The 25,745-nt window shown below is 43.2% G+C and overlaps 1 protein-coding gene across 8 annotated transcripts in view; it reads right to left on the bottom strand.

Annotated features, from left to right (window-relative positions):
- Positions 1-1,573: 1,573 nt before the first annotated feature.
- LOC138606854 (myosin IXB) overlaps positions 1,574-25,745 on the bottom strand; it is a 52,985-nt gene continuing 28,813 nt past the window's right edge. Inside the window, exons 5-44 of one of the 8 annotated variants that reach the window (XM_069679320.1) lie at positions 23,844-23,938; positions 20,894-20,956; positions 19,448-19,547; positions 18,480-18,580; positions 17,956-18,085; positions 17,772-17,861; positions 17,448-17,564; positions 17,187-17,321; positions 16,586-16,707; positions 16,297-16,438; positions 15,993-16,188; positions 15,334-15,409; positions 13,288-13,401; positions 12,562-12,601; positions 12,302-12,424; positions 12,113-12,193; positions 11,641-11,751; positions 11,172-11,297; positions 10,914-11,063; positions 10,657-10,817; positions 9,426-10,550; positions 9,235-9,310; positions 8,999-9,117; positions 8,228-8,346; positions 7,598-7,764; positions 7,400-7,507; positions 7,122-7,292; positions 6,994-7,035; positions 6,784-6,895; positions 6,588-6,661; positions 6,111-6,303; positions 5,904-6,032; positions 5,550-5,655; positions 5,304-5,435; positions 5,080-5,203; positions 4,756-4,806; positions 4,013-4,128; positions 3,788-3,927; positions 3,619-3,672; positions 3,248-3,330 (exon numbers count right to left, since the gene is read on the bottom strand). In XM_069679320.1, the coding sequence (XP_069535421.1) occupies positions 3,659-3,672; positions 3,788-3,927; positions 4,013-4,128; positions 4,756-4,806; positions 5,080-5,203; positions 5,304-5,435; positions 5,550-5,655; positions 5,904-6,032; positions 6,111-6,303; positions 6,588-6,661; positions 6,784-6,895; positions 6,994-7,035; positions 7,122-7,292; positions 7,400-7,507; positions 7,598-7,764; positions 8,228-8,346; positions 8,999-9,117; positions 9,235-9,310; positions 9,426-10,550; positions 10,657-10,817; positions 10,914-11,063; positions 11,172-11,297; positions 11,641-11,751; positions 12,113-12,193; positions 12,302-12,424; positions 12,562-12,601; positions 13,288-13,401; positions 15,334-15,409; positions 15,993-16,188; positions 16,297-16,438; positions 16,586-16,707; positions 17,187-17,321; positions 17,448-17,564; positions 17,772-17,861; positions 17,956-18,085; positions 18,480-18,580; positions 19,448-19,547; positions 20,894-20,956; positions 23,844-23,938 (5,391 nt within the window). In that variant the 3' untranslated portion in view covers positions 3,248-3,330; positions 3,619-3,658. Of the gene's footprint in view, positions 3,331-3,618; positions 3,673-3,775; positions 3,928-4,012; positions 4,129-4,755; positions 4,807-5,079; positions 5,204-5,303; positions 5,436-5,549; positions 5,656-5,903; positions 6,033-6,110; positions 6,304-6,587; positions 6,662-6,783; positions 6,896-6,993; positions 7,036-7,121; positions 7,293-7,399; positions 7,508-7,597; positions 7,765-8,227; positions 8,347-8,998; positions 9,118-9,234; positions 9,311-9,425; positions 10,551-10,656; positions 10,818-10,913; positions 11,064-11,171; positions 11,298-11,640; positions 11,752-12,112; positions 12,194-12,301; positions 12,425-12,561; positions 12,602-13,287; positions 13,402-14,726; positions 14,820-15,333; positions 15,410-15,992; positions 16,189-16,296; positions 16,439-16,585; positions 16,708-17,186; positions 17,322-17,447; positions 17,565-17,771; positions 17,862-17,955; positions 18,086-18,479; positions 18,581-19,447; positions 19,548-20,893; positions 20,957-23,843; positions 23,939-25,745 lie in introns of all 8 variants that reach the window. The other 7 variants (XM_069679317.1, XM_069679316.1, XM_069679321.1 and 4 more) reach the window with 7 other exon arrangements.

Here is a 25,745-nt window from a genome sequence, read left to right as displayed (position 1 = left end):
ACACCGTCGCAGAGGTATGACGTCATACAGAGCGCAGAGCGGAAGTGGACGGAGCCTTGTCAGTACCCCATCCGTCCTGGCTGCCCATGCGCAGAACGGTTTGGGCAGTAGATGATAATGAAACAATGATAACAATAGATGAATTTTTATCCGTATAGTTATCAGTTTTATTTTATCTGGGAAATTTTATATTCTCGACGCTAAATTGCTAAATACATACATTAAAATGTTTCTAAGAAATTCTTTATACCATAATAAAAAATAAATCTTAAACAACAAAAAAAGCTGTCCAACTAGAATATGTATAAATTCACAAAAGCTAAGCTTACATTTTTGTATTTGTATATGTGAAAAATTAAGGTTCCCCCACCTAAGCTATATTAGGTTTTATGTTTATAATGACAGACCTGAGGTATTTCCTACTTTTATTCACCAAATCACTGCAACATTGTTATTGATATCTGTATTGTTTGTACCTTGCTTCATTCATTACTCAATTTTTTAATTCATATACAATGACGTACGTAAGGTTTTTGTTTTAAGTCTCAATTTCCAAAGCTGGTAATTACTGTATTACATAATAACATAATGATTTATTAGGACTGTGTGAGTTTGAAGCTTGATTGCACATTAGTGACACATTTTACTTTATCATTTTAAACAGTGCAAGAAGTTTGGTGAGGTCACATTATCCAAAAACATGGCTCCGACTTGTTTAAATCTCAGATCATTTGTAATAAACCATAGTATGAAGAACTAATTCCTGGTCATTTAAATTGCAGGTGCATCTACAGTAAAGAAAATGCGATCAGACTGATCAGAAAATGTGACTAAAATTCAACAAAGGATTTTAAAGCAGTTCTCTAATTCTCAGCATGAAAACAGATGTTTATCTTCTGTTGTTCTGCACAGTTAGTATTACTTACCTGTTGATCCTGAAGGCTCCAACATTTCTTTCAATTAAAAAAGTGCATTGATGTCCACTTGCTTTGTCTTTTCTCCACTAGGGCGTAGTAGGATCAGCATTTTTAGAAACTTAATTCACATTAGTACACATTTCAAAATGTCTTATGAGTTAATCTGCCAAAGACATTGTGTCGATGTTTGCTGTAACAATCTTTTACATTGAAAACTGTTGGTAAGACTGAATGTAAAATTTAACTGATTAATATTTTCCTCAGCTAAAATCTTAACCCTTCGGTTAGTGGTTTTCATGCAATGGAACTATTTTGACTTACTGTTATCCACACTTTCGATAACACCATCCTATATGTGTTCCCCAACATGAGACGGCAATGAGGCTGTTTGAAGTATGTATGTTCATACTGCAGGATTTAAACAACATTCAGGTGCATTTGTCTGAATATAAAAATGGAAGTACATGAAATCATTTTTAATTAATTTGCAAATGTGTTTCTACATTTATATCCCTCTTCAAAGCATTGGTGGTTTTAGTCTTTTGAAGACTTATTTATGGAGGAGACATTTTCTTCATCTTCTACTGTATAAAACGGTGTTTGTAGTATCAACACGGTTGTTGTCTGTACCTGATAAAAGCACACAGCAGCACATGTTACAAGCATCACGTTCTGTATTGTCATGTTAATACTAATAACCATTACAGTTCACGTCATTCAGTCCCAACCATACACTCTCTGTGACACATTACACATCAGAACAGCTTCCTCATTATCCAGACAAACTAACAGACATCATTCAACAGCAGTCAGAGGAAAACATTAGTATTACATTTCATACAAAGTCAGCCAAAGCCGTGCTTCAGCAGAACCTGCTCGTTATGGGACTGTTGACTGTGACTGGCAGGTACGCTACAGCTGACTGAAGCCAAGTCCATTTTAGAAAAAGGGAAAGGTGAGTTCAAGGACTTTGGGTATTTAGAGACAACGTGGCACGGCTGTTGCATCAAGGCTGGGTTTGTGTTTTTATTATTTCAGAGGAAAAAGTGGCGTGTGCTGCCCCCATTTCCCTTTGCTGTGTGCGGTTTCCTAACAGGGGCTTGTTGTGTGACAGGTCGATGGTTACGGTGGAAAGACACTGTTGTCCTTTGCATCGGTTGTGACGTGGCAGCTTTAAAACAGTCACAATGTGCTTGCTTAGGTCCTTGTTTCAAAAATGTCTTGTGCCAGTGCAGAAAATTAAACAAAAGTCTGAGACAAAGGTGCCCTCTCTTTATCCCGAATGTCCCTCCCTCCCTCTGCGAGCACCATCCATAACATTGCGAAGAAATGAGAAATTATCAGCTGACTGTACATAAACAAAGGCACTAGCTAACAGTTCAGGGAGCAGGTTTTTGCTCATTAGGAGAACTAATGAATGAAAAGTGCGGCTGGAAACCTGCAATATTTCCTTGAATTAGCACAAATGTGTTTAAGGAGAAAGAAAAATAATGGCTGGTCCGACATTATGAGGCTATAGGAACAGGCCTCTGTCTCGAGTGAATTCATCAACATTAACCGTAACATATTAAAATGGTAGAAAAGGTGCTTGGCAATTTCATGTCCAATTATTTTTACTGTCATCAAGGACAACAAGACTTTGGACACATTTAAAGTTCCTTGATTGTTTCCAACAGACAACAGCAACTGGAAAAGCCTCCACTTTGTGCCACTCCTGTATGACTTTGTAGAGCCGCTGTGGATTCTGCACATCTCTGTAATCGCCTCGTTCTGTACAATCCATCATTGTCATCTGTGGCAACAATGTAAGTCATTTCTACGTATGTCCTTTTTTCTTTTATGGGTTTGTAACTATTTCTGTTCTGCCCTGGTCAGGCATCATCGTCCATATAAGGTATGTCTGGGTCAGAAAATCGTCTCTGGCCCTTAGACTCCTGTGCGTTTTTGTGCTGGTGCTGAGGAGCAGGTGTAACCATGGCGATGGAGCAGAAGGAAGCAGAAGTGGAGGGAGGGCAGGAGGAAAATTGCAACAATAGGTCACTCTCCGGGCTGTCGATGTACAGCGACTGGGTGCTGTCTTTGCGGCGGCCGGGCTGCTCCCTTCTCCTGACCGAGTACTGCGACGCTCGGCTTCCAGGAGGGGAACTCGAAGATGCGGACTTGGAGAGGACGCCGTGGGGGAGTTTAACTGTGCCGGGGATGATGGGGTTGCGGCGGTGCAGTGGGTGCCTGTAGGAAGAGCTAAAGGATTCGGAGGTTGAAGAAGCGCAGCTGAACACAGAGGAGGTGGAGCTAGCGGGGGTGAGTGTCGACATAGAGACGCGTCCACTGGGGGCTTTAGGGCGCTGAGCCAGGTCTGGTGGTTTGGGTGGACAAGCTGGCCTGAATCTTCTCAGGTGGGAGCCACCATGTCCTGGAAAAGAGGAAAGAAAAAAGACAGACGTGTTTTCCTCAAAGGTATTTGAATTTACACAAAAAATACTGAGAGTGTAAAGATCAGTGGAAGATCATGCAACCATGTTATCTACCCAAACTGTTCAGTGAGGCACAAGAAGTTTGATCCGATACGTCATTCCAAATGTCCAGTTAAGTAATTTAGGTTAGATTTGAGCATGCTTATGTGCCTTACATGCATTTACATGCATACATGGGTGTGCAGACAAACACAAAAACACACAAACACGGTTGCTGTTCCTCCGACCTGCTTTGTTACAGAGCAGACGTCACCGCCCCCTTCACCATCACTGGTCCAGACCTGCACCACAAAAGACAGGAAGGGCCAAACCCAGCGGCCCCGTGGTCTGGTCAGAAACCCACAGGTGAGTGAGAGACACAGGTAAGAGGAGGTGGGACTATACCTTAATACTGACCTTCAGGCTCGGAGCTGTGGACGGAAGAGCGCTGCTGCTCGTCCAGAAGACTCTCAGAGCTCAGAGAGGCTTCGGAGTCCAAGTTCTCCTGGTCAGAGCCGGGCTGCTCCATCTCTGGGAGTCTGCAGGCCAGATCCTCTCTGCAGGAGGAAGGATGAGGAGATGAGAGGCTGGAGAAGGATGCTACACATGGGGTGAATAGAAAAATACAAAGAGCATCCTTACTTCTCCTGTTTGATGGACTTGATGCGTTCCACCAAGTTCTTCTCAGCCTCTGTGTCGGAGTCCAGCGGCTCGTTCTCAGGGACCACGCTGAGATCTGAGCTGACCTTCTCGTGCACCTGCAGAAAGCAGAACATCACTCACAGACTGAACAAACTTTCCTCACAAACACCCAGCTTTCGACCCCAATCTGAAACTGATTTTGTTAGTGATGAAAAAAGAGGAGGCTAGGTGGTGCCTGTTGCAATCATGCATCTGCACATCATTCCTGCAGCACGTCTGAAAAACCAAATAATGTCTAGGTAGTGAAGAAGAAAGCTAAACATCCACTGTCTCACAACAGCACAGTGTGAAGAGTTTACATCTGCAAAACGTCCATTTTGAGATGTAATAAAAGTTAAAAAAAGACACATCACCACAATCCAGGAACATCAAAGAAAAAAAAGCTTTAAACTCACACTGTCGTCCAGTTAAACAACAATAAAGTATTATTACCACACCAACCCAGAACCATCTTGTCCTCTCATGAAGAGAACAAGGATAAACGCACAGCAACATGCAAACTACTACCGGTTAGTGAGGAAGGGTAAAAGGGATTATGGGGGAAAAAAAAGAGTAAAAAAAAAACCAAACAGCCAGAGCGCCACCCACATCTAACATGCCATGCACAGGCGCTTCTACATGGCACTCTGATACACACTACGACTACTAGAACTACTGTGCTAGGAGAGCTCGATGATACATACCACCACTCCTTTGTAAGGAGCTGAGAACCTGAGAGGTAAATGCCAGAAGTGCTAAAGAGAGACAAGGAACATCGGCCATGTTACCCATGTAACCTGAGGACAGTTTCTGTAACCGCGGCTATTGTAAGATTTGAATTATATCTACTAGTAAATCTTTCCTGAATTCATCATATAACCAGGAATTATTAATATGTGACTTCTCAAATTATTAAACATTATCCAGGTGTGAGCAACAATGTAAGACTTGATGTTGTTTCCATGTTATTGAGATGACAATTAATCACATAAAAGAAATCCAGACTGAGGCAGGGCTTCGTTACTCACCGTGTTCTGTCTCTTCAGTTTGAGCTGGTTCACTGCCAGAGCCTCAGCGTACTCCAGCTGCTCGATCTCCTCCATCTTCTCGTTGTAGCGTCTGATCTGCTCATTGATTATCATCTCGACACACCTGCAAGAGGAGGAGCATGTGCCATACATGTAATGCACTTCTTAATATGTGATTTCTATTTATGTCGTTTCTATTATCTTTGCCTTCATGTCAGCCTTACGTGGTGGTCTTGGCAACGTCCTTCATGCTGAGAAGCGGGTCAGCGCTGTCTGGGCAGCGCAGGATACACGGGGCAAAAACTATGGCCAATGAGTTAGGAGACATACGATTGTGAGCCTCCTCTTTACACACCCTGCAAAACAATTCAGTGGATATTAGCATTTATTTTGTATAATCAAAGTTACATTTCAGCTATAAAAGATCTATTAAGTGCAATACAAGGGCTACACAACGAGAGAATTTCTACCTGACGAGGTGGAAGACAAGTCTCTCCAATGTGTTGAAGTTTGCTGTAGGAAGCTCTTCCAGCACTTTGTATACAGCTTGAAGCTGTTCCTGCTTCTCTGGTAGTTCTACAGAGAGGATAATACACACAATAAGTCAACAATGATCACTTATGGTCCATATTAGATTTAAAAATGCCTCGGTTGCTTTTTTGATCCAGAATGATGCATATTTTTCATATTTCATATCAAATTTTAGCTCCATCAAACTACAATTCATTGAAAGTAAACCCATCAGCAGATTAGGAAAACAAAAGTCCAGCACAAAGATTGTGTATTGTTATTTGCTGCCCCCTGGTGGTGAACGCCCTCCTCACCCACTGCATGCAGGAAGTCATTGTAATGTGTGAAGGTCATGAGTGGATCTGGAAGCTCCCTCAGCCACTGTTTCACCAGGCCCGTAACTGTGTGGATGGGATAGTCTTCCAGGCAGACCAGGTGGGGGTCTAAACACATCGACAGAACAATCAGTTAAAGAGCCATGAGAGTTTTTTATGTGTAGAGTCAGAGGGGAGGAGTCTAACCGGTCTCCAGGCGTTGGTGCAGCTCTTTCATGCGGTTTGCAGATCCAGACTTGCGGTAGATGCCCTCGGTGTAGAGGCCATGCATCTCCACGTGCTCCAGCATCATCTCCAGCACCATCGGTACTGGGTTTTTATCACTGACCAGGTGACACACTCGCACGCCGAAGTGCTGACCACCGGACTCCTCATCACTCTGCAGATTCAGTCACACAGAGAATAGGTTTGTCCATAATCTAAGCTATATTAGTAACAATTCCTCCATTTTACGATCAAGTCACCGATCTTATAATACAGAAAGAAAACTACAAGTGCCGTGTTATAGACTTCAAGAGGAAATATGGTTCAGACTAGTGGAACAGCGGCGAGCTTAAAGTAGGACACAGACTCTCTGTATAAGCCACAGCCTCACTCTGAACCCCTATATATCATGAGCACATCATTAATCCAGGCCTGCTGCTTCTAAAAATAAACACTTACCTTTTTGACACAGAAGGTGGTGCAGTCGGTGACGATTTTGCAGAGGCACTTCTTGTGACACACCATTTTACAATCTGTAACAGTAAAAAAAAAATTAGAGAAGGAAAACATTTCTTTAGGTTATATTCTTTTAAATTTCTATTATAAAAATAACAGCTTAAAAGAAAAATAGACTTTTCTTAGAGTGTAAACTCACAGCTGCACATGTAGGCCTTCTCCATGCCCCAGATGTAAGAGGTGCACTGGTCACATGACTGCATAATGTTGACCTGATAGTTGACGAAAATATGATCCAGGGGGCTCTCCATCTAACAGCACAGTCAATTACAAATCAGGATTTTAATTTCATTACAAATCACTATTAAAATAAAATGGAAATGTGCAAATTTCAACTCTGCATTCTTACATTTTTATCTTTTTTCCTCCTCTTCTTCCGAGCTTTAGCAGGCTGAAAAAAGAGAGCACGAGCACGTTTACATTACTTTTCTGTATTTTAACAATAAGACAGACTGGTGATGCATCTCAGTGTTTCACCTTTGCAGGCTCCGCCTCCTCCTTCTTCATCTCTCCCCTGATGAAGCCGTCCAGCACTGACTGGAACAGGTTGACCACCAGTTGGACTTCTCCTTTCTGCTTGTCGCCCGCCAGGTGGATCACTTTGTTCTGGTAGCCCGTCATCAGACCTTTGTAGCCAATGATGGGTTTCTGGTCAAGTTAAGGTGGCGGGAGAGAAAATGAGGGGAGGATGGTGAGAATGAGCTTTGAGTAGTTAGCATTATGTGTGCGTGATGTGCCTGCAGACTCAGACTCACTGGGAGGGAATACATGGCTTTGATAGTCTCTCTGAATTGCATGGTGGCTGTTACAAAGATGGCCTCTGTGGCTGACAGCGACTTCCCCCTGGAGCGGAAATCATTCACCTATAAAAAGGACAAAAAAAAGTTTGTTGTTGATAAAGAAGACATAAAACATTCCTACAAAAAGCAAAAACCTGGTCGCCTTTCATTTACCTGGTTGCCCAGAAATTCGTCGAGGTGTCGGAGCTCGTTGGCATTAGTGATTTCCCGATCGAGCGAGGCGTTCCACTGCTCAGAGACCCGAGTGGCACGACTGATCTTTATGGTGGGATTGCGTCCCAAACCTTTACCAGCACGCTCGCTATGTCCTGACGTCAGGGCTGGAAGTAAGGGAAAATGTCTTTGGATTATGATTGGATTAAGAGGAGAAAGGTGAATGAATGAATTTCAGTTTGTTTTAAACTGAACTCTCTAATGCAGAATGTACAGAGGCCATAAGTGACATGGAGGAAACCGAGAGTAAAGTTACTCTCATAGCAATGAGTGTGATCCTGCACAGGTCAATGTTTTCTCTGAAAGCAAACAGCAGGAGAAGTTAAGGCCTGGGAATAACAGTGATAAAACACCTGTGTTTTCTTTGCACTTCAAGAAGTGTGATGAAGAGGACTGCAGCCGTCCAGCAGCTGTGGTGGAGTTTGTGTTTAATGGTATCAATCTCAATATTGAACACCACAAAATATGTAATAAAAGTAATAACGTGAATCTCTCTGTTCATGTTTTTACTAAAATGTCTCGATAGTTTGACGAGCACAAACTGAAAAGTCCCCTGTTTGCATTGTTTACCTTCACCACCTGTTGACCTCTCATTGAGACCCTGAGCGAAGGTCAACTCTCCGTTGTCTGGAGTCTGCGCCTCTTTGTGTGGTCGCTTTTTCAAAATCTTGCTGAAGAAACCCCCTGACCTGCAGGGCACAGAAACACAGGAAGCTGTGAAGAACATTCATGAATCTATTTAAACAGTTGTGTGATACCAAAATGACTTATACTGTTGAAAATAATGGTCATGCTCTATGAATAGATAGAGGTATGGATCCCAAACTGGGACATTGGGGTCAGCAAATTTCCCTGAAGAGATTTTTCAGTGTGGATTTATGTCACATCTCACAGGGTTTGTTTTGAGCTTTTAATCATGTGCCTGTTTGTAATTCACTGGGTTGTCTCTTGGCAACAGGCAAAACAAATAATTTACGAACTAAGCTGCCTTTTAGACTACACAATAATTTCAGTGCTGCATGTTCAAACTTCGGCGTCTTGAGACGATGCCTCCGTCTAATAAAGCCCTTTCCTAGTAACTTAAACATACATTTCCAGAGTATAAATCTAGTCTGTGTTGATTCAATTATCAGGAATTCTTGCTGCGAACGTGCAACACCTCACAAGAAGCTGAGGAGAGTTTACACAAGTCAAAGAGTTTTCCTATAAACAGTCTGACTCAAGCAGACATTGCAATGGGTAAAGATGAAACTGAGGATGATTCACTGTTACAGAGTTTTCCTTTTTTCTTCTGCATGCCATCACCAGAACACTAGCCTACAGGTCAGGTCAGGTCAGTACCTGTCTGGTGTCGATGGGATGGAGTGTGCCGAGTCTTGGTGACCAGAACTGTCCGTGTGTCTCCTTCTGAAGGAGCTTCCCTTGGAGCCGTCACTGTGGCTGTCTGAGGGGGAAATCAACTGCAGAACGCAAAACAAATTACAAGTGATGCCATTTCAGTGTCAACTGTTCCAAAAACACATTTGAACTTCTAAAATGAGTCGTTTTAAACTTCAACAGATGAATATTATAAATACCTCTCTGCCTGAAATAGCTCCAGCTCCCTCAGAGCCTGGAGACAAACTGTCAACTGATGAGGAGGCTGTATCCCTCCTGCAGACGGACAGACAGAAAAACACAATATATGAGAGAATGGATCAAATAAACATATTAAATAGTTTATGTCAAAAGAATAAAACAGGCGTGTAGGTCTGAGAATAAGACGTACAGTTTTTTCCTCCTTTCCTCCTTGTTGTGAGGAGGAGTAGGGCTGGTGTTCTCTGAGATTTCTCCATCACTCCTCCTTCCCCTCCACTTCTCCGGCTTCTCCTTAATCGCCCCAGGACGGCGCTGCAGGTTCGCTGCTCCGGCAGCCTCGCCCAAACCGTTTCTGTCGGGCACGGGGTCGGCGGGCTGCAAGGATAACGTCGTTGGACGAACAGGATTGGCAGAAGCAGCAGAAGCTTTTGCCTCCTTCTTCCCTCCTTTGTCTTCCTTCATTTTCCAGGCCACAAACGTGTACTGGTCCAGCTCCTTGCTGTCCACCCGCTCTTTTAGCTTGGAGGCCTCCTGATTTTTGCTCTTCGGCTGTGACGGTTGATCCTTGCTGCTGGCTGTGGATGAGGAGGCTCGTTCAGTCTCTCTCTGGTTGTGCTCTAGTCCTCTTCGTCTTCTCTGCTCTCTCTTCTCCTGGCTCCTGGAAGACTGGCCCCTGTTGACAGCTGCAGGCTGTACTCCCTTTTGTTCAGAAGGTGTGGAGGTATCGCTCGGAGGCTGTTTATCCATCTCTTCACCTGGAGATGTGAGTGTAAGTGCGTGGGAGGTGTCCCCATCAGAGGGTAGAGCAGGATTTGAAGCAGACTCTTCTAGTGTCTCCACATCTTTCTCTTTTTCATCCAGCTGAGGTCCAGCCTCACCTTGGGTACCGTTTGTTTCCGAAACCAATTCCCCGTCCTCCAGCTCCTCCTCCTTGCCCTGTTCCTCCTCTGTGTGTGAGCTTGTATTAACCTCTCTGTCCTCCTCTGTCTCCTGGACGGGGAGGTTTTCATCCAGCATCTCCTCTGTGACCAGCTCTATATCTGGATCCTCTCTCGTCTGAGGCTCACTTGACTCTCTCTTTTTCTGCGCCTCCTGAGCAGCCTCCTCTTCCTCTGCTTTCCTCCTTGCTTCCTCCTCCTCAGCCTTTTCCCTTGCTTCTTCCTCCATCCTCCTCCTTTCTTCCTCCTCCTCTGCTATTCTCCTTGCTTCCTCCTCCTCCTCTTCCCTCCTCCGTATTTCCTCTTCTTCTGCCCTTTTCTGGGCTTCTTTCTCCTCCTCCTCCTTCCTTTGTTTATCCTCACGCATGGACTGGCACCTGCAATAACCAAAACATAAATATGACACCTCAAAAACGTTTAAAAAACTATTAAGAGCATTGCATATCCATCTGATATGACTTTCTAATGTCTTTGTGTTGTTACCTTCTGCGTGCTGAGTGTCCTCTGACCAGGGCTTGTATTTTAGTCGCTCCCTGTCTTTGGAGGTGATACTCTGATCTCTGCCGGTGTCCTCTCCACACAGCCTGGATCACAGTGGCTGCCTGTCGCTGTTTCTCCTCTTTGCAGTACCTGCGCCATGAATGCTAAGTAGGAGGACAGGGAACAGGCCAGTATTACACACCTAAATGTTGAACACAAAAAAAATATAGCAAAATCACAGATTAAATTTTTGAACATACCTGAATCAAGGTGGCTGCCTGTCTCATATCCAGAAACTCCTTCCTCTGCAGGCGAGCTCTGAACCAGCGCTGAAGGTAGATGATCTTGCGCATTACATCCTTGTGCAGCGTGTCCTGCAGCTGCTGTCGCTCCAGCTCCTTCAAGAACACCTGAACAGAGAGAACAAAGCAAAGTTTACATGCAGAGAAGGACAAAGGACGGAGGTCTAAAGGTGTACTGAAAGAATAAAACTCAATGAGAGGAGTTCAGAGGTGTACCTTTGTTTTGCCAATCTGGTATGTGGTTGGGTCCAGGCCCATTTTCTTATCAAGCAGCGCTGAGATGTCGTCTTTAGAGGCAGCGGCGTTCTTTGGCAGCAAAACCCTGAACTGCTCAATGAACTCCTGCAGGGACAACAAGACAGGTGATTAAGAATAAGTGTCCAAAAGGGGACTTTTGTGGTTGAAATAAATAGTCAAAACCCAATGCCCAGTATTAAACGATATCATTGTCATCAGCAATTCTTATCATTAAGACAAGGGAAGCTCTGGAGAATATATTTAGGACTTTAACATAATTTTTTTTATATCCAGATTGGAGTGACTTAGGAGATAGACTTGAAATACATATTTTTTAATGCCGTCTTCATTTGTGTTTGTAGTATTTTTGCATCAAATCCTGTTCAACATCAATGTTACATTTTCAGTTCCTGGTGTGATACTAGCATGTGCGGTAAATTTACTGTACCTGGAATGTGTACTTGGCTCCGTAGCCTGACCTCCTGATGCGAACAGTTTCCAGCATTCCTGTGTATCGCAACTGCTGAACCACCAAGGCTTCATCCAGATACATCTCCTTCTGCTCATAAACAATGGCACAGGAACCAGTTACACTTACCATTCATATATCTATACTTATCAGTTAAACAATAATCATTATGACCATAAATGAGAAATGTTTTCAAAATATTCTATGTCATTGATTAGAGCAACAAACTTTGTAATCATATTTACTCTTGAGATTAAACGTGTATTTAAATGTGTCTTAATACTGTCATTACGTAAAATAATGTTTCCACAGGGTTAATAACTTTATTATGTTGCAACAATATAGACTAAAATGACCTCCTGTAATGTCTTTAAGCTGGAAGAAAAATTCACTATGTAATCTTCCAACACAGATTATAAAAACAAAAACAAATGTTGTACAAAAGTCGTACCTTCTGAGCGTTGGAGCGGATACAGCGGATGAAGAAAGGCTCGGCTCTGTTCAGAGTCTCCAACAGTTTGGTCAGAGACGTCTGGAGAAAACAAGGAAAGGGGTTTGTTGAAGATTCAAAAAGCCTACTTGAGGGTGTGTTTGGCATTTGATCCGAGCGTAACTTTCAAGCTGCTGCAGGCGATGTTACCTGAAACTGGGCACTGATGCTGGGGGGCTTCTTCTTCTTGTGCAAGTGGAGCAAAGACTTGGTAGTGCGATCGTGCAGCGTCAGGCCCACAATGAACTTCAGAGAGCGAGAATCCAGCAAACTCTGCACAGCAGGTAAAGACGATATTCATTTCCTACCTGCACTCATTATGACTCATGAATGATGGTAATCAAATCTCAAATCTCAAACAGTATATCATCTTATCTGCCCCTATATCTTGGCTCTTTAGTCAGGCTCACCTTGGGGATGACCTGCCTCTGTTTGGTGTTCTTGTTTTTCCTGTAAAAAGAAAGAAAGATGGGTGAGTCAAAGTGATTGAAAGCCTTAATGGCCTGAGGCACGAGGATGGAGCAAGTAGTTGATGGAGCACATGAAGCCGGGTTAGTACGGACGGCTGACTCCTTCATGCGCTGTCAGTCAGTGATGAAATCAAGGGCTGAACCTGGAAGACGGGATGAATGACGGGCAGAGAGAGCGCATAATTGAGAAAGAGGGGAAGGATAACGGACAAGAGGAGGAAAGGGAGAAGGGCGTTAGCTGCAGGAGATGGGATGTAACTCTAATAATCAGCCCAGCAGAGACACACGATACTCAGACAAACATGCTCTTTTGCGATCTTCACTAAACACTAAATGTCTGACTGCAGAATAAGCTGTAAATTCGAATGTGCCGTGTGGCTGCTGGGACATATTTCCACAAGATGCTCCAAAAGACCTCACATGCCAGGAAACTCTTCTAATGTTCATGCAGCAGGTGATGAAAGTATTTAAGGCATTTCAGTTCTAGAGTATCTATAAATAGAGCTGATAATGGTGTCTGTTGATGAAACAGGAGTGTGTTTGATCTATAAGGGGGCTATAAATGATGTTAAACTAGGAATAATTTAAAGGAGCATGTTCTGCCTGAGCCGGCAAGACTAGACTGATCTGAAGAGGAGCTGATGCCGCGTCTGTCTGCAGACTCACTGAAGGACGTGTCGAGGGAAGCGCAGGCGACCCCAGGACTGCAGCAGCTTGCGAGGGTCCTCACCATCCAGCTGCAAGTTCTTAATGGAGCTGATGATTTCTGCATGCATGTCTCTGATCACACCACAGTAACACACCCAGTGTGGAGAGGGAAATAGGAGGGAAGTACGAGGAGCCATAGAAGGGAGGGAGGGAGGGGAAAGATTTGGAAAGAAACGACAAAAGGAGGAAGGATATGGAAAAAAAAAAAAATGTAATGCTGGATTTTGACAGAACACCACTGTTAGGACACCTTAGAAGAAAAACACACCACCGCAGTTACCCAAGACAAACACACACACACACTCAGGATGGCTGGGGGTCTGATATGAAGAGGAACTTCATGCTCTGCTCATCCGTGAAGAATAAACCACAACACGTGTTCTCCCGCCGCTCATGTTTATGTACATGAAAGCCACAAGACACACTAGACCACCCAACCATGCTGCCATAACCCTCTAAGAACAGACACAAAAGGCAGATTTGGGCTTGTATTCACACCCATATCCTTGCCACTGTGGTAGTTAACATGCAGAGCGGAGCTGACGTTCAGTGTGGCTGGCTGTCTGTTTCCATGCTGGGGTTGTGTGGCTGTAAGTTGTTACTGGTGATGCTGTTGGATTTAAGGTCCTTTAATACGGACAAGTGTTTCACTGCACACGGGGTCTGGTGAGGTTAATATGGTAACGAGCCTGTGTCCGAGAGCTAGTCCATGCAATTCTTATCTATACTTACCATGAAAACAGAGGTCAGGCAGTGAAGGAATGGGCAACACAGACAGTAAACGAGCCACAGTGAATCTGACACCTACACCTCTGTGTTTACAGATCCGGTAAGGGCCGGATCCTTTAATGATTCAGATTCAGATCCGAAAGCAGGAGGTGTAAGGTCAAGATTCAGAGGGCCCAACGATCTAAAAATATTCTTCATGGTTTGTTTCCATTTTGAGAAAGCTCTCCTAATTCTGCTCGTTTATTTGACGAGGGGCCTCTTTAAGTGCATGAATACATGTGTGCTTCCAGAGCTCGACAGCCGGTGTAAGTAATCCGGGAGGCTAATCAGAGTAGGCCAGTACAAACACCTTCCTGTGCTCTATAGCAAGAATAATAAACGTGAGAATGGAGAGAGATTATCACAGCTACAGAAAAGGATGGGGATTACAGTGAGGGAATGTGAGGTAAAGGGCAACTGTGTTATATTAGTGTCCTGAACTTCCTCTGCTGCTTTCATTTGTGAAGAAGCAGGCATTACAACAGCTTCTTAGATCAAACTTTACGATGAGAGCAGACTCAGAAAATGGAGCAAACCGGTCGGTATCTATCACCCAACACAAAACACACTTCCTTCCTGCTTGGCCTCATGTCTTCATTCCTTTTCTCCTGTCAACCAATTTCACTTACTTCTTACTCTCATAGCTAGCAAAGATGTCTTCAAAGGCATCTAGAGGGCGCTCCTCTGAGTGATCAAAGTAGAAATCGAGCATAGAAGCTCGTCTGTGGAGGGGAGAGGGAGAGGAGAGAACCGCACACACCGGGGTCACCAAAAGGTGGAGAGGATATGGGTGACTGAGATGAGATGTGGAAGGATTCATCTCGTCAGTGTTTGTGGTTTCAGGTCTCATGAGTTATAGCATCTCAGCGGAGGAGAGTTTAGTTGTGCTACGACATCATCCTTCCTCATCTCATCCAGTACCACAGGATAAATGTGGAGGACCATAGTTCACCAACCATTTGAAAACATTCCTTCACCTTCAACAAGGAGTAACAAACAGGTAGCTGTGGGGGACGTTTAATCATTTCTATCCTAATAAAAACGATCCGACTGTATTCCATAAAAGAATAGTAACAAAATTATGGACAACAAAGTAAAAAGGACCAACAGTCTGCCTCCATGTCAGGTACTATAGCGGACAGGTTCCTCCAGAGGAAACAGACCTGACAGTTAGAAAAGAAGTCCAAACACAATCATGTGAGACATGCTGCATATTAAATCATATACATAACTTACTTGTACATTCTGTCTATTGGGGCATTGGACCGCTGGAGCTCTCCTAAAGGAGTTCTGGAGACTGGACGGACAACACCTAAAACACAACAGAAACAACAAACAATTAACAAAGTTAAACCAAGTTATCATCAGCAGGCTTTCAGCTACAACAAAGGCTGATCAGAGTCACATGACTGTAGCGGTTTTTGTTTTGCTTTTTGTCTTAACTTTATTTAATCTTGTTAATCCACATAAAAAGGGGCCTACGTCAAAGGGCTGAGTCTGAGAGCATAAAAATAGTCTGGAGGATTGAAATGTTCAAAATCTCCTCAAGCCTCACGTTTCTACATGCTCCTCTGAGTGCTGACATGAAAAGCTAATTACAAAGCAGAGAAACTCCAGCAACCTGAACATTGTGGTAAAAGCTGCACAAATGGAGTCGTGTGAACCTTAAGTGTGGTCTAAATCTACGTTTGTCTATCTACCTACAATGAACCCACTGCAAATGTGTGTTCCACTTATAGCACCTTCATAACAATTCTGACTGATAAACAGAAAGATAACAAGAAGACTCATCTTTGCTTCGCATTAACACGATTAAGGCCCACCACCAGTTAGCCTTAGAACTTTCAATCTTTGAAGATTATTTAACCTCAGTCACCATTACACTGATAATTTACCTGACGTTTTGGCCGCCCAGGAGCGGCCAGCTTCATTGAAAGCAGCCATGCCTCTGATGGTGGCGCGCAGGATGCCCCAGCGAAACATGGCCACCGGGTCCATGCCAATGAGTTGGCGCACATAAGCACGATCACTACTCCGTAACAACGCCACAATGTCTGGACGCATGTGGTCTGTGTTCTTCTCTCGGAAATCCTGTCAAATATATCAGATTAATTATAAACAGCACCATCAGGTCATATTCAAGAGGAACTACATAAAATTCATATTTCTAGTGTTTATGTCCTTCTTTGACGACCTTACCTTGATTTGATATTTGACTTTCCCTGCAAAGTGTCGAATGACGAAGGCGGGCTCCATGACCGGTGTGGGGACAAAGTATTTGTTCCCCTGGTGCTGCTGCTTGAATTTGGCTAATAATGTTTCATCTGTTGCACGGGGAAAGCTGGAGTAGAGGAATAAAAGATGGAGGAAAAGGAGGATAAATACAAAGAGTGACGCAATACAAGTAAATGACGGATTAATGGACAGCTTCCAAAAACAATTCCTACTGATGATTGAATGAGTGTGGATTATGTGTAACTGTTCTTACTTGCTCTCCTCATCCAGCAGGTAGAGTAGGCCGGTTGGTTTTTTGCTGATGAGGTGGATGCAGCCCACGTTGTCTGTGTAGTCGATGTTGTGCCAGGTGATTCCCTCTGCTTGGTACTCCTCCTGGATGAGGCAAGACAGGACATTTTGGAATTGGGTGTAATTAATGTTGTGCAAATCTACAGTTTTTCTTTTAACCTGTATTGTTTTATTTATTGATAAATGATTTATATGCAATTATCACACATAGGTAAAAAGTATTAAGAAATATTTGTATGTATACTAAAAAGATGTAGCAGCATTCTGTTTTACTACTACACAAATATTTTCACAATGAATCTAATCTTGAGTTATTTTTGCCGTTTTTCTCAGAACTCTCAAGGATAAGATAAGCTAACATTAACTCTCATGAAAGTGTTTCTCGTTTCAGAGATCAGGAAATGCTTGCATGAGTCACCGTTTAAGAAGTCATTATAATCACAGCGCAGAGAAGAAGGTCACAAGTTGAAATTGCAGAGGAGAGAATTTGCTGATGGTATGTTGTTCAGTGTGTCATGTTAAAAGACTGTGGGTGGGTGTCAAAGGAAACAAGAAGCCCTCACCTGCTCCAGATTGAAGATGTGGTGGTTGAAATAATACTGCAGCTGCTCGTTTGCATAGTTGATGCAGAACTGCTCGAAGCTGTTGGTCTCAAAATCCTCAAAGCCAAAAATGTCCAGGACACCAATGGACAAGCACTGGAAAAGAGGAGCACGAACACAAACAGAACAATAGTGAGGACCAAGAAGAGAAAAATAACAATACTTATAGCATTAAATTATTCATTTTCATTGTTTTGTAATGTTGTGTGTTTTGTTTCTCACTGGAACATGTTCCTCCATATCTTTCTTGTTAAGCAGAGCGTGATTGATGCGCAGGACGATCCAGTCGAACAAGGCGCTGTACAGAGATTTGGCCATGGAGTCTCTGGCTGTGATAGCCTGAGGGGAGAAAGAGGGGAATTTTATATTATGACATAAACATCAATAAATGTAACAGTTGCAAAGGTGCCATTTCATAGTGTGTTTTGGTAGTACATAAAAGTTTAATTGAACACAATGAGAGGAAAAGGAGAGCTACTATAAAGGCATGAGGAAGGAGGAGACACACAAAGCCAACAATCATTGTGCAGTTGGACACTGGTGTACCTCCGGGTGGCTGTAGGGGAGAATCAGCTTGTCGTTGACTGTAACCGTTTTCCTCTTGGTCAGCGCTTCAACCAGCAGCTCCTCTTTAACCTGAAGGACAAACCCACATAGGTTAATGCTGACAGTCACAGGCAGCTCATAAAACACACTAAAGAATCCCTCAAAAACACAGAGCAAATGTTACCTTTAGCAGGTCAGAGAGCGTAGCCAGGACCTCTGGCGGTCCCACGTCCAACCCCTCGTCTCGGCCTGTCGACTTCCTCCTGTAGGTCACGTTGCCCAGATACAAGATGGCCGAAAGCACGGAGAAGATCCTGTAACACAGTCACAGAAACATCACAGCCTCATCATACAATAACACAATACAAATGCAGGAACAGATCTAAAAGTTCTAAAACATCTGTTTGTATTCTGTAACTACAACACTGAATAGAAGCATTGTTAGGGCTGCATCTGCACTCTGTCTCTAATAAACTGCTACATTAGCCCATTAGATACATCAGTCCATCGTGCTGTTTGTACTCTTTGTTGTAATTATGTGTTCGGTAATGTGACCCAATGCTCCGACCAAAATAACCACTGTTTCCATGGCTGAATGGAAAAATGCTTCAGGATGAATTTGCAACACAATCCCTTCAACATGTCAAGAAGAGCATTTACGCTCGTCCTTCATAACGCTGTCCTGAGCATGTTCACAGATTTGCTTACTGTTTCTTGGTAGCAGGGAGGAAGCCGACCATCTCCATAGCCTGCTGCAGCCTTTCGAAGTCGTGACGCAGGTCTTCCTCATCTTCAATCTTAAAGTTTTGCTACAAGGAAAAACAAGAGGTGATTGAGGATGCATTAGAGATGAAGAAGAGAAAAAGACAGAGGTAAAGAAAAAGAGAGTGAGGAAAGAGGGAAATAAGAAGCAAGCGAGGGAACAAAGAGTGCTTCATTAATATGCAGGACACATGTGAGCAGTGAGCTGGGAGTTTAAACAGCAGCTTATTCAGGAGCCTTATTCAGGCTTCATGAATACAGAGTCCACTCACAGAGAGTTACAGTGTTACCTTAAAGGTCAAATCGCACACAAGTGGCTGTTTATATCAAATGGATGTGACTGTAAACTGCTGGATGTGGTGGAACCATAGACTGTATAAAAAGATGGACGACATGACAGCTCCCTCAAAGTGAAGCCAGAACATCTCTATCGCCCCCTGCTGACTGGCTGTAGTTTAGGTTATAAAGCCCGCCCTCTATGCTAACAGATACTCAAACAATAAAATCAAAATACACGTTAAATAAGTTCATGGTTTTGGTCATTATAGCTAGGCTTATCAGGCTGATTTACATCCAAGTGTTCATTTTTCTGACAAGTTTTGTTTTAATTAGTTATTTGATGCTGTAAAAAGGATGATTGACAGCTCTGCTGACAAATACGGCTCCTGCAGCCGATCTGAGTAGAGGAGGAGCGGCGAGAGGAGACGTAACTAAAACAATCACTACAGTCATTGAAGTTTCCATATCTGTGAATGTCTGCTTCAGAGAACACAAAGAAGGTGTTAAATATGCTGATCTTGCGGGATCTTTGCGGTTTTATTCAGTAATTTAAGTGTGTGTTTTGGTCAGCGGAAATGGTTACGTCGGCTCCATTATATACAGTCATTGGGTGGGACAGGGGAGAAGTACTGTACCTGCTTGAGGTAGAAGTATTCTTCAGGCGGCAGCAGCTTGAACTCCTTCCTCTCCTCCTCTGACGCTCCCAACAACAGGTAGTAAAATACGTGGTAGTTCCTGAAGAGACAACAAACCTCTTTATTAAAGCCTACACTCACATGAGGTTATTACTGCACAAGTTTCTTAATGCTGCTCTCCAAAAGAATGATTTATTCCCACACGCTTACATCATTTGTTTGTTTAATAATCGTGTGATCAGTAATCAGTAGATATGAGATCCATATTTTTGGTCCTAAATGAAGGAAGGTTTCAGTAATAAATGAAGAGTCAACATGTTGTAAAAAGCTAATAGACAGAAGGCAATCTCAGGAGCTCAATGATGTTGATATCATTTTTCCATTTGTGCTATCAGTGGGCAGGTAGGCGACAGAGCTTTGTTGTAAGAGCACACGGGAGTAATGAATTTCCACACTTATCACTAACAAACAATGACATCATGCAGTGGAGTCACTCCCTGACTAGACAGACACGATGCTCTGTCAACAGCAACTGTAGGCCAGGTGATTAACAGTAGCTGCACAGGCTGTAAGTAGCCTGAAGGTTACGGTGGCGGGCTTGTCAACGGAAAGTGGCCACACTTTCCAAAACAAGTTGGGAAAATCTGTGAATGGGAAATAAGAATGAGTAACACTCTTCCCACTCAAAACAGCTAAAGAGTATTTTTATAGTAAATGCCTCAGCTGAGCTGCTCAGTGGCAGGTTGTGGTTTTATAGACCAGCCCCCATGAGAGCTGGTGTGTATCTTTATCTGTAGGCTTCTAAAATGGAAAGAGTAAAACATGACTTGTGTATTTAGAACACTTTAAAACTTCATGGCTAAAGTTTTGATGTGTGGACAGTCAATGGGTAAGGGTTGTGAAAATGTGATTAGTTAATCTGTGATGTATACAACTACAAATAAGCGACAGTGGTGGATTTGCTCAGTCCCTGACGCTCTAACTGTTACCTAAAGCCCAAATAACTGTTTGCATTGTAGTCACACAATTAGCAACAGACTGGTGGTGAATGTCACCGTGAGTAACAGATGACAACATGCTGAGCGGGGCTGTCTCTCTCAGAGATGACAGACAGGAAAGTGATTTTTTCTTTCTCATTTGTTTGTATTGCAAGTGTAATCTTATCTCACACAAACATGAGTCACTAAAGGTCACATTAAAATGAGGTAATCGCTTTACCTACTACTGAGGACAGACAGCTAATGCTAGTGTTATAGACATATGTGCATAATCAAGCAATGTACAGTGTCTGAATATGAGCCTACGTGTGTGTGTAAAAAAAATGAAGACTAAAGACTGACAGTTGAACTTCATATCCAGCCATCAGAGGCTGCCCATGTTTGTACAGAGGGCCCCATGAAGGTCAGAGGGGGTGAAAGGTCAGGACCCACCCCTGTCCCTCCTCACCTCTCATTCTTCTCTCTGGAGACCAAACGAGACTTCTCCAAGAGATACTTCTCCACCACAGCCCTAAAAGGGAGAGAGAGGGAGGGGGGAGGGAGAGGGGACAAGGAAATAGGGGAAGAAGAAAAACAATGAGGATGAATCACTTAACACTAAAGGTCACTCAGCTCTGTGTGTGTGTGTGTGTGTGTGTGTGTGTGTGTGTGTGTGTGTGTGTGTGTGCACGTGCGTGTGTTTTCAGGTCTTATGTGAAAGTGGACTGGTAATATAAAATGAGGGGAGGAGCAGGAGGGGAAGTGAGGGCAGATGGTTGGAACAATCAAAGAGTGAACAAAGCGTTGAGATCTAGTCGAATGGATTGTAGCACATCACATAGCAACACACACACGACAAGAGCTGGACAACCTTGCCATTCATTTATTGTATTATATTGTATAGTGTATCTGGACAGAGGAGACATGAAGGCTGCTACAGGGGTCGAGGTATGCTTTTAGACCACTGCAGTCATGAGATATGCACTCTTAAAAGCAGCTGTATTTACCCACTCCACCGGGCCAAGGCCATAAAGTTGTCCAAATCAGATTTTATAAGTCAGAGTTGTTTTTTCGAAAGCCAGGCAAAAACAACACTGACGCCAGTCTTCATGACACACTAAGAATAGAGCTGTGCTGTGAGAAACGCAGCTGTGTCTATCTGCTAAAAGTAGAGTCACAACTCAAGACAGATTAACTGAGTGTGAGTTCTCTTTTTGCCAAACTACTTTCACAGCAACTTCTGTGCAAAAACGTATTTCAAAAGGAAAAAATGACTTATTTTTTATAATAAATAGGCTGGGGTAATTATTTGTAGGCGTTTTCACCAAAGACACTGGCAAATACTTTTAAGCTTGATTTACAAAAGGTACGTAAAGATTGTTTTAGACCAACCAAGTTCAAGATGACTATACATTAAAAAGTATGCAATGTTTTTAAAAGAAGAAAACCTTTGGGGGCCGTTTAGGAGGTTTTGAAACATTAACATTTACAGAAATTCATCAAAATTTTGCTTGACAAAGTTGCTTCTTGAAAAACCTTTTAACTCCTTGTCAAAGTGTCTCGTGTCAAATGTTTTTCAAATATTAACATAAAACCCGGAACATAAGTTGCACTGGAATATAAAACACAGTCTGTTTTGGGGGTATTCCAGAGGGAAAGGGGTTTTCTATAGCTATTTATTTATAACGTGTATAGCTACAAGTTATTTCAGCACTATTTCAATATGTTTTCATTTGAACACGTTAAAAACACACACAAATTGTATACTACCGTCTGTTTTCGCTATGTCGAGTTTGCAATCCTGCTAGCTACCGTTGCCGTAGTTGAGCTCAGCCTATGGTAACATTGATTGGTCTGAGGGTAGCGGCTGCACCGGCGGTCATGTCTGCGCATGTCCGTGACGAAGCTTTAGCTAGATTATAGCGCCATCATCTGGGCAAATTACCGTAACACGATAACATACCTCCCTGCATTTTATACTGGTATATTGGCCGCACTGGTATATAGAAAGCAGCCCACTTTTCAGATGAAAAAATAATAATAAGAAGAAGAATTTTACAGTATGTATTTTAGGGGGTTCCCGAGCATGTAGAAAAGATGCTGCAGTTTTAAAGGACCACCACAGGAGACAATATGTGAATGTCATAGCTAAATAATCTACAGGAATGAGGACAGGAGCCTCTGTTTCGAAAAAAGTAAAGACAAGGGATATATCTGTCAGCATGTACCAGAGGGGTAAGGGGAGTCTCCCAACACATACAATCAGAAACATAAATAATTGCATCTATGTTGCTCATGTTCAGACATATTTCACTGACACACCGCCTCCTTTTTAAACCTCCTTTAAAGTGTGTGTTCCTTTTCATCGTTCTGTTCCATCTCGCTCAGATCCCAGTGAAGGAGGATCAGCCAGACAGAGACCCACAGAGAGAGAGAAAGAGAGAGAGAGAGAGAGAGAATAAAAATATCCCGTCTGTCAGTTAGTCAGTCCGCTCAGAAAGCAGAGCGGAGCGGAACAGCAGCCTTCCCTTTGTTAATCTCCTCTATTGACTGTCTGAATGGCTGCCACTGGAGATGGAGAGATAGACAGGCAGCCTTTGTTAGAGCTGCAGAGCAGAGCTGCGGTGTGGTTCTCTGAATCATGCACTTTACTGATTTGAAGAAGACCGCTACACCAGCACCTAAAACTATGCAAGGTGTTTTTAGTTTGTCTACATTTATAGCTTTTAGCATTTCCTTGTCTAAGTGGGTTTGCTTTCTATCAGAGAAAAGCACCAGCCAACTAAAATTAACTCTCCTGATTGGATTACAGACCCTTCCCTGGGTAAGCAATTCAATAAAGCACGATGAGACCTGGTGCCATTAGGGGATAATCAGGTTGGGGGTGCTCACTAACTGTGGGGTTGAGCAGCTGTCGCCACAGGCATCTAAATGTTTCAATCCATTTTTCTGCATCCACACCAGCATTTTATTTCTCGTCCTATTTTTCTTTAGTCTGATATCTTTACACTGAATATTGTGTGCAACGCTTTTGACTCTGCCATTATTACAGCACAACCTGTTTTCTTTAAGCAGCTGTTCCTGATGAGGAAATGAGGAAGTGACACAGCTGACGAGACTTTGATGCAGCGCCTAACCAGAGTCTGACTACTGAGAAAAAGGAAGGACATGCTGGTGGTTGAAAGTTATAGTCTACACACACACACACATTGCACACAGGGGGGATTCACATGATGAGCCATTAAAAACAAAGAGGAAGATATTAGACTAAAGACAGGAAGAGGAGCAGGATGACGAGCTACATGATGAGAATACAAAAACAATCATTGTCCCTGTGTGGTGTTGCACAGCAGATAATGACATCTTGACTTGACTGTACGCGAGGGCTTGTTTTGAGTTGCACACTGTGAGTTACTCACCCTCTGACCACTCCACTCTCCAGGTAATTCACCTGGATGAACTTGCCAAAGCGGCTGGAGTTGTTGTTGTGGGCTGTCTTGGCGTTCCCGAAAGCCTGAGGAAGACAACAGAAAAAGACAGAAACACAGAGTGAGTTCATGAAGTCAAAACATGGAGAGCATTATAAAGCCAAACAGCAACTTAGTAAGACTAATGCATAACAAGCAAGAGACTCCATAGAGACCACATGAGGCTTGATTTGAAGTCTTTACTGCCAAAGACAACTGTTGAGTTTCAAACCATATATGGAGGTGCGATTGTCTGCAACACAATCTGGGGGTGTATCTTCGAGCCACCTCATCTATCAGCAACATCACTGAAGTCAGTAAAAACAATACGAAATCACCATGAAAGCAAAGAAACTAGATAGTCAAGGGGTTTATTCTTGTTTTTAAACAGCAGCTGAGGTTGCAGGAGGTGGGGCTATGAGTGTGTGGTGTGTGTGTGTGTGTTGAGGGCCTTGGGGGTCCTGTCCTCTCATCCATCTCTTTCTTTTCTTTCCTCCTGACTTCACTGCATCAAGACCGTTTCCTTCACTCTCTTGTTCACTCTGTTTAGCTTTGTTTTGTGTGATCGTGTGAGTAAAAGAGAGAGTAACACATAGAGAGAGAGAGAGAGAGCATAGGTTAGAGATGATAAATGAGGCTCGGGCAGCCGTTCTGTGTGTGTAGCAGTGTCGGACCTGAACCGGAAACATAGAGAGGACCTCAGGCTAATGCTAACCCAGCCACCAGTCCACCCTAAGAGGCCCTGTTTGTGGCATCGATACGGTCACAGAATAGCACTCTTTTTTCTTTTCTTTTTTCTCTTCGTGATGCACATGCTCACATGGTTACAGACACACACACATACACACAACAAAAGGCCACCGCAGGGGAAGTTGACTCAGTGCATGCTAAATAGGAGCCACATTGTATCATCCAAAGCAGTTGCAGGGTGAATTTGATACAGTGGTGTTAGGGCTGATTAGAGTTGGGGGGCACAAACACACTCACACACAAACACACACTCACACACAAACAGGGACCGATAGAGATTCCTTTAGATGAACCGTTGACCTACTTCCATTTCTTCTAATCTTTCATTAGCTCTTTCTGTTTTTACTATACTTTTCTTGTCTTTTTATGCACAGTTATAAATTTGCACCTTTATTTTTTGGATGTCTTTTGCGACAAAAGGGAAGTATGAGGCAAGAGCTTGTCGCTGGATGACGAAAGAGATGCTCAGTTGTCTCTTATCCGTGACCAAAATATCCATCATCAGCTAAACCTGAACTTGCACAGACAAGACTCTTACCCACTCACTCACTGGGCTTTCTCTCTTTCTTTCATGCATTAGTGTGTTTGTACCAGAAACCAATTCTACCAAACAGGCATTATTCTAGTGTTCAGTTGTATGTGCAGAATGCCAATATATAATTTGTAAAATGTATTTATTTAGGTGTAGCCTTTGTTTAGAATGCCATCAATTCTCTTCCAGGTTTGAGGGTCAGTAAGGGTGTTTTGGCGCTGAAACTCACCGCTCAATGCTGCCCACTGTGACCAGTACTGTTCCGACCAACCGCTCCACCAACCTTGCAGCCAACAGCACAAAACCCTGGGAAATCTCTGCAAAGCCCGGGCCGCTGCACCATGCAGGGAATGCTAAACATGTCACAGCATCTTTCGTATCCGAACTTGCCTTTGAGCGGACAATCTGATTGGCTGGGAGGCCCAGCAGGTATGGGGAAGCGGACCGACGGCTTGCCAAACCACGACGATTGAAAGAACTGGTCTAATCTGCATTCATACCAAATAGGGGGTTTCTCCGTAGGAGTTCATGGAAGGAAAAAAAGGAAGGGAGAGTAAGAAGAAGAGAAAGAG

The sequence above is a fragment of the Semicossyphus pulcher genome, unplaced genomic scaffold, assembly GCF_022749685.1.
Source record: "Semicossyphus pulcher isolate SPU_LCO1_2020_fin unplaced genomic scaffold, fSemPul1.0.p SCAF_4, whole genome shotgun sequence".
Lineage (NCBI taxonomy): Eukaryota > Metazoa > Chordata > Actinopteri > Labriformes > Labridae > Semicossyphus > Semicossyphus pulcher.
This window is presented reverse-complemented; position numbering and strand designations above follow the sequence as displayed.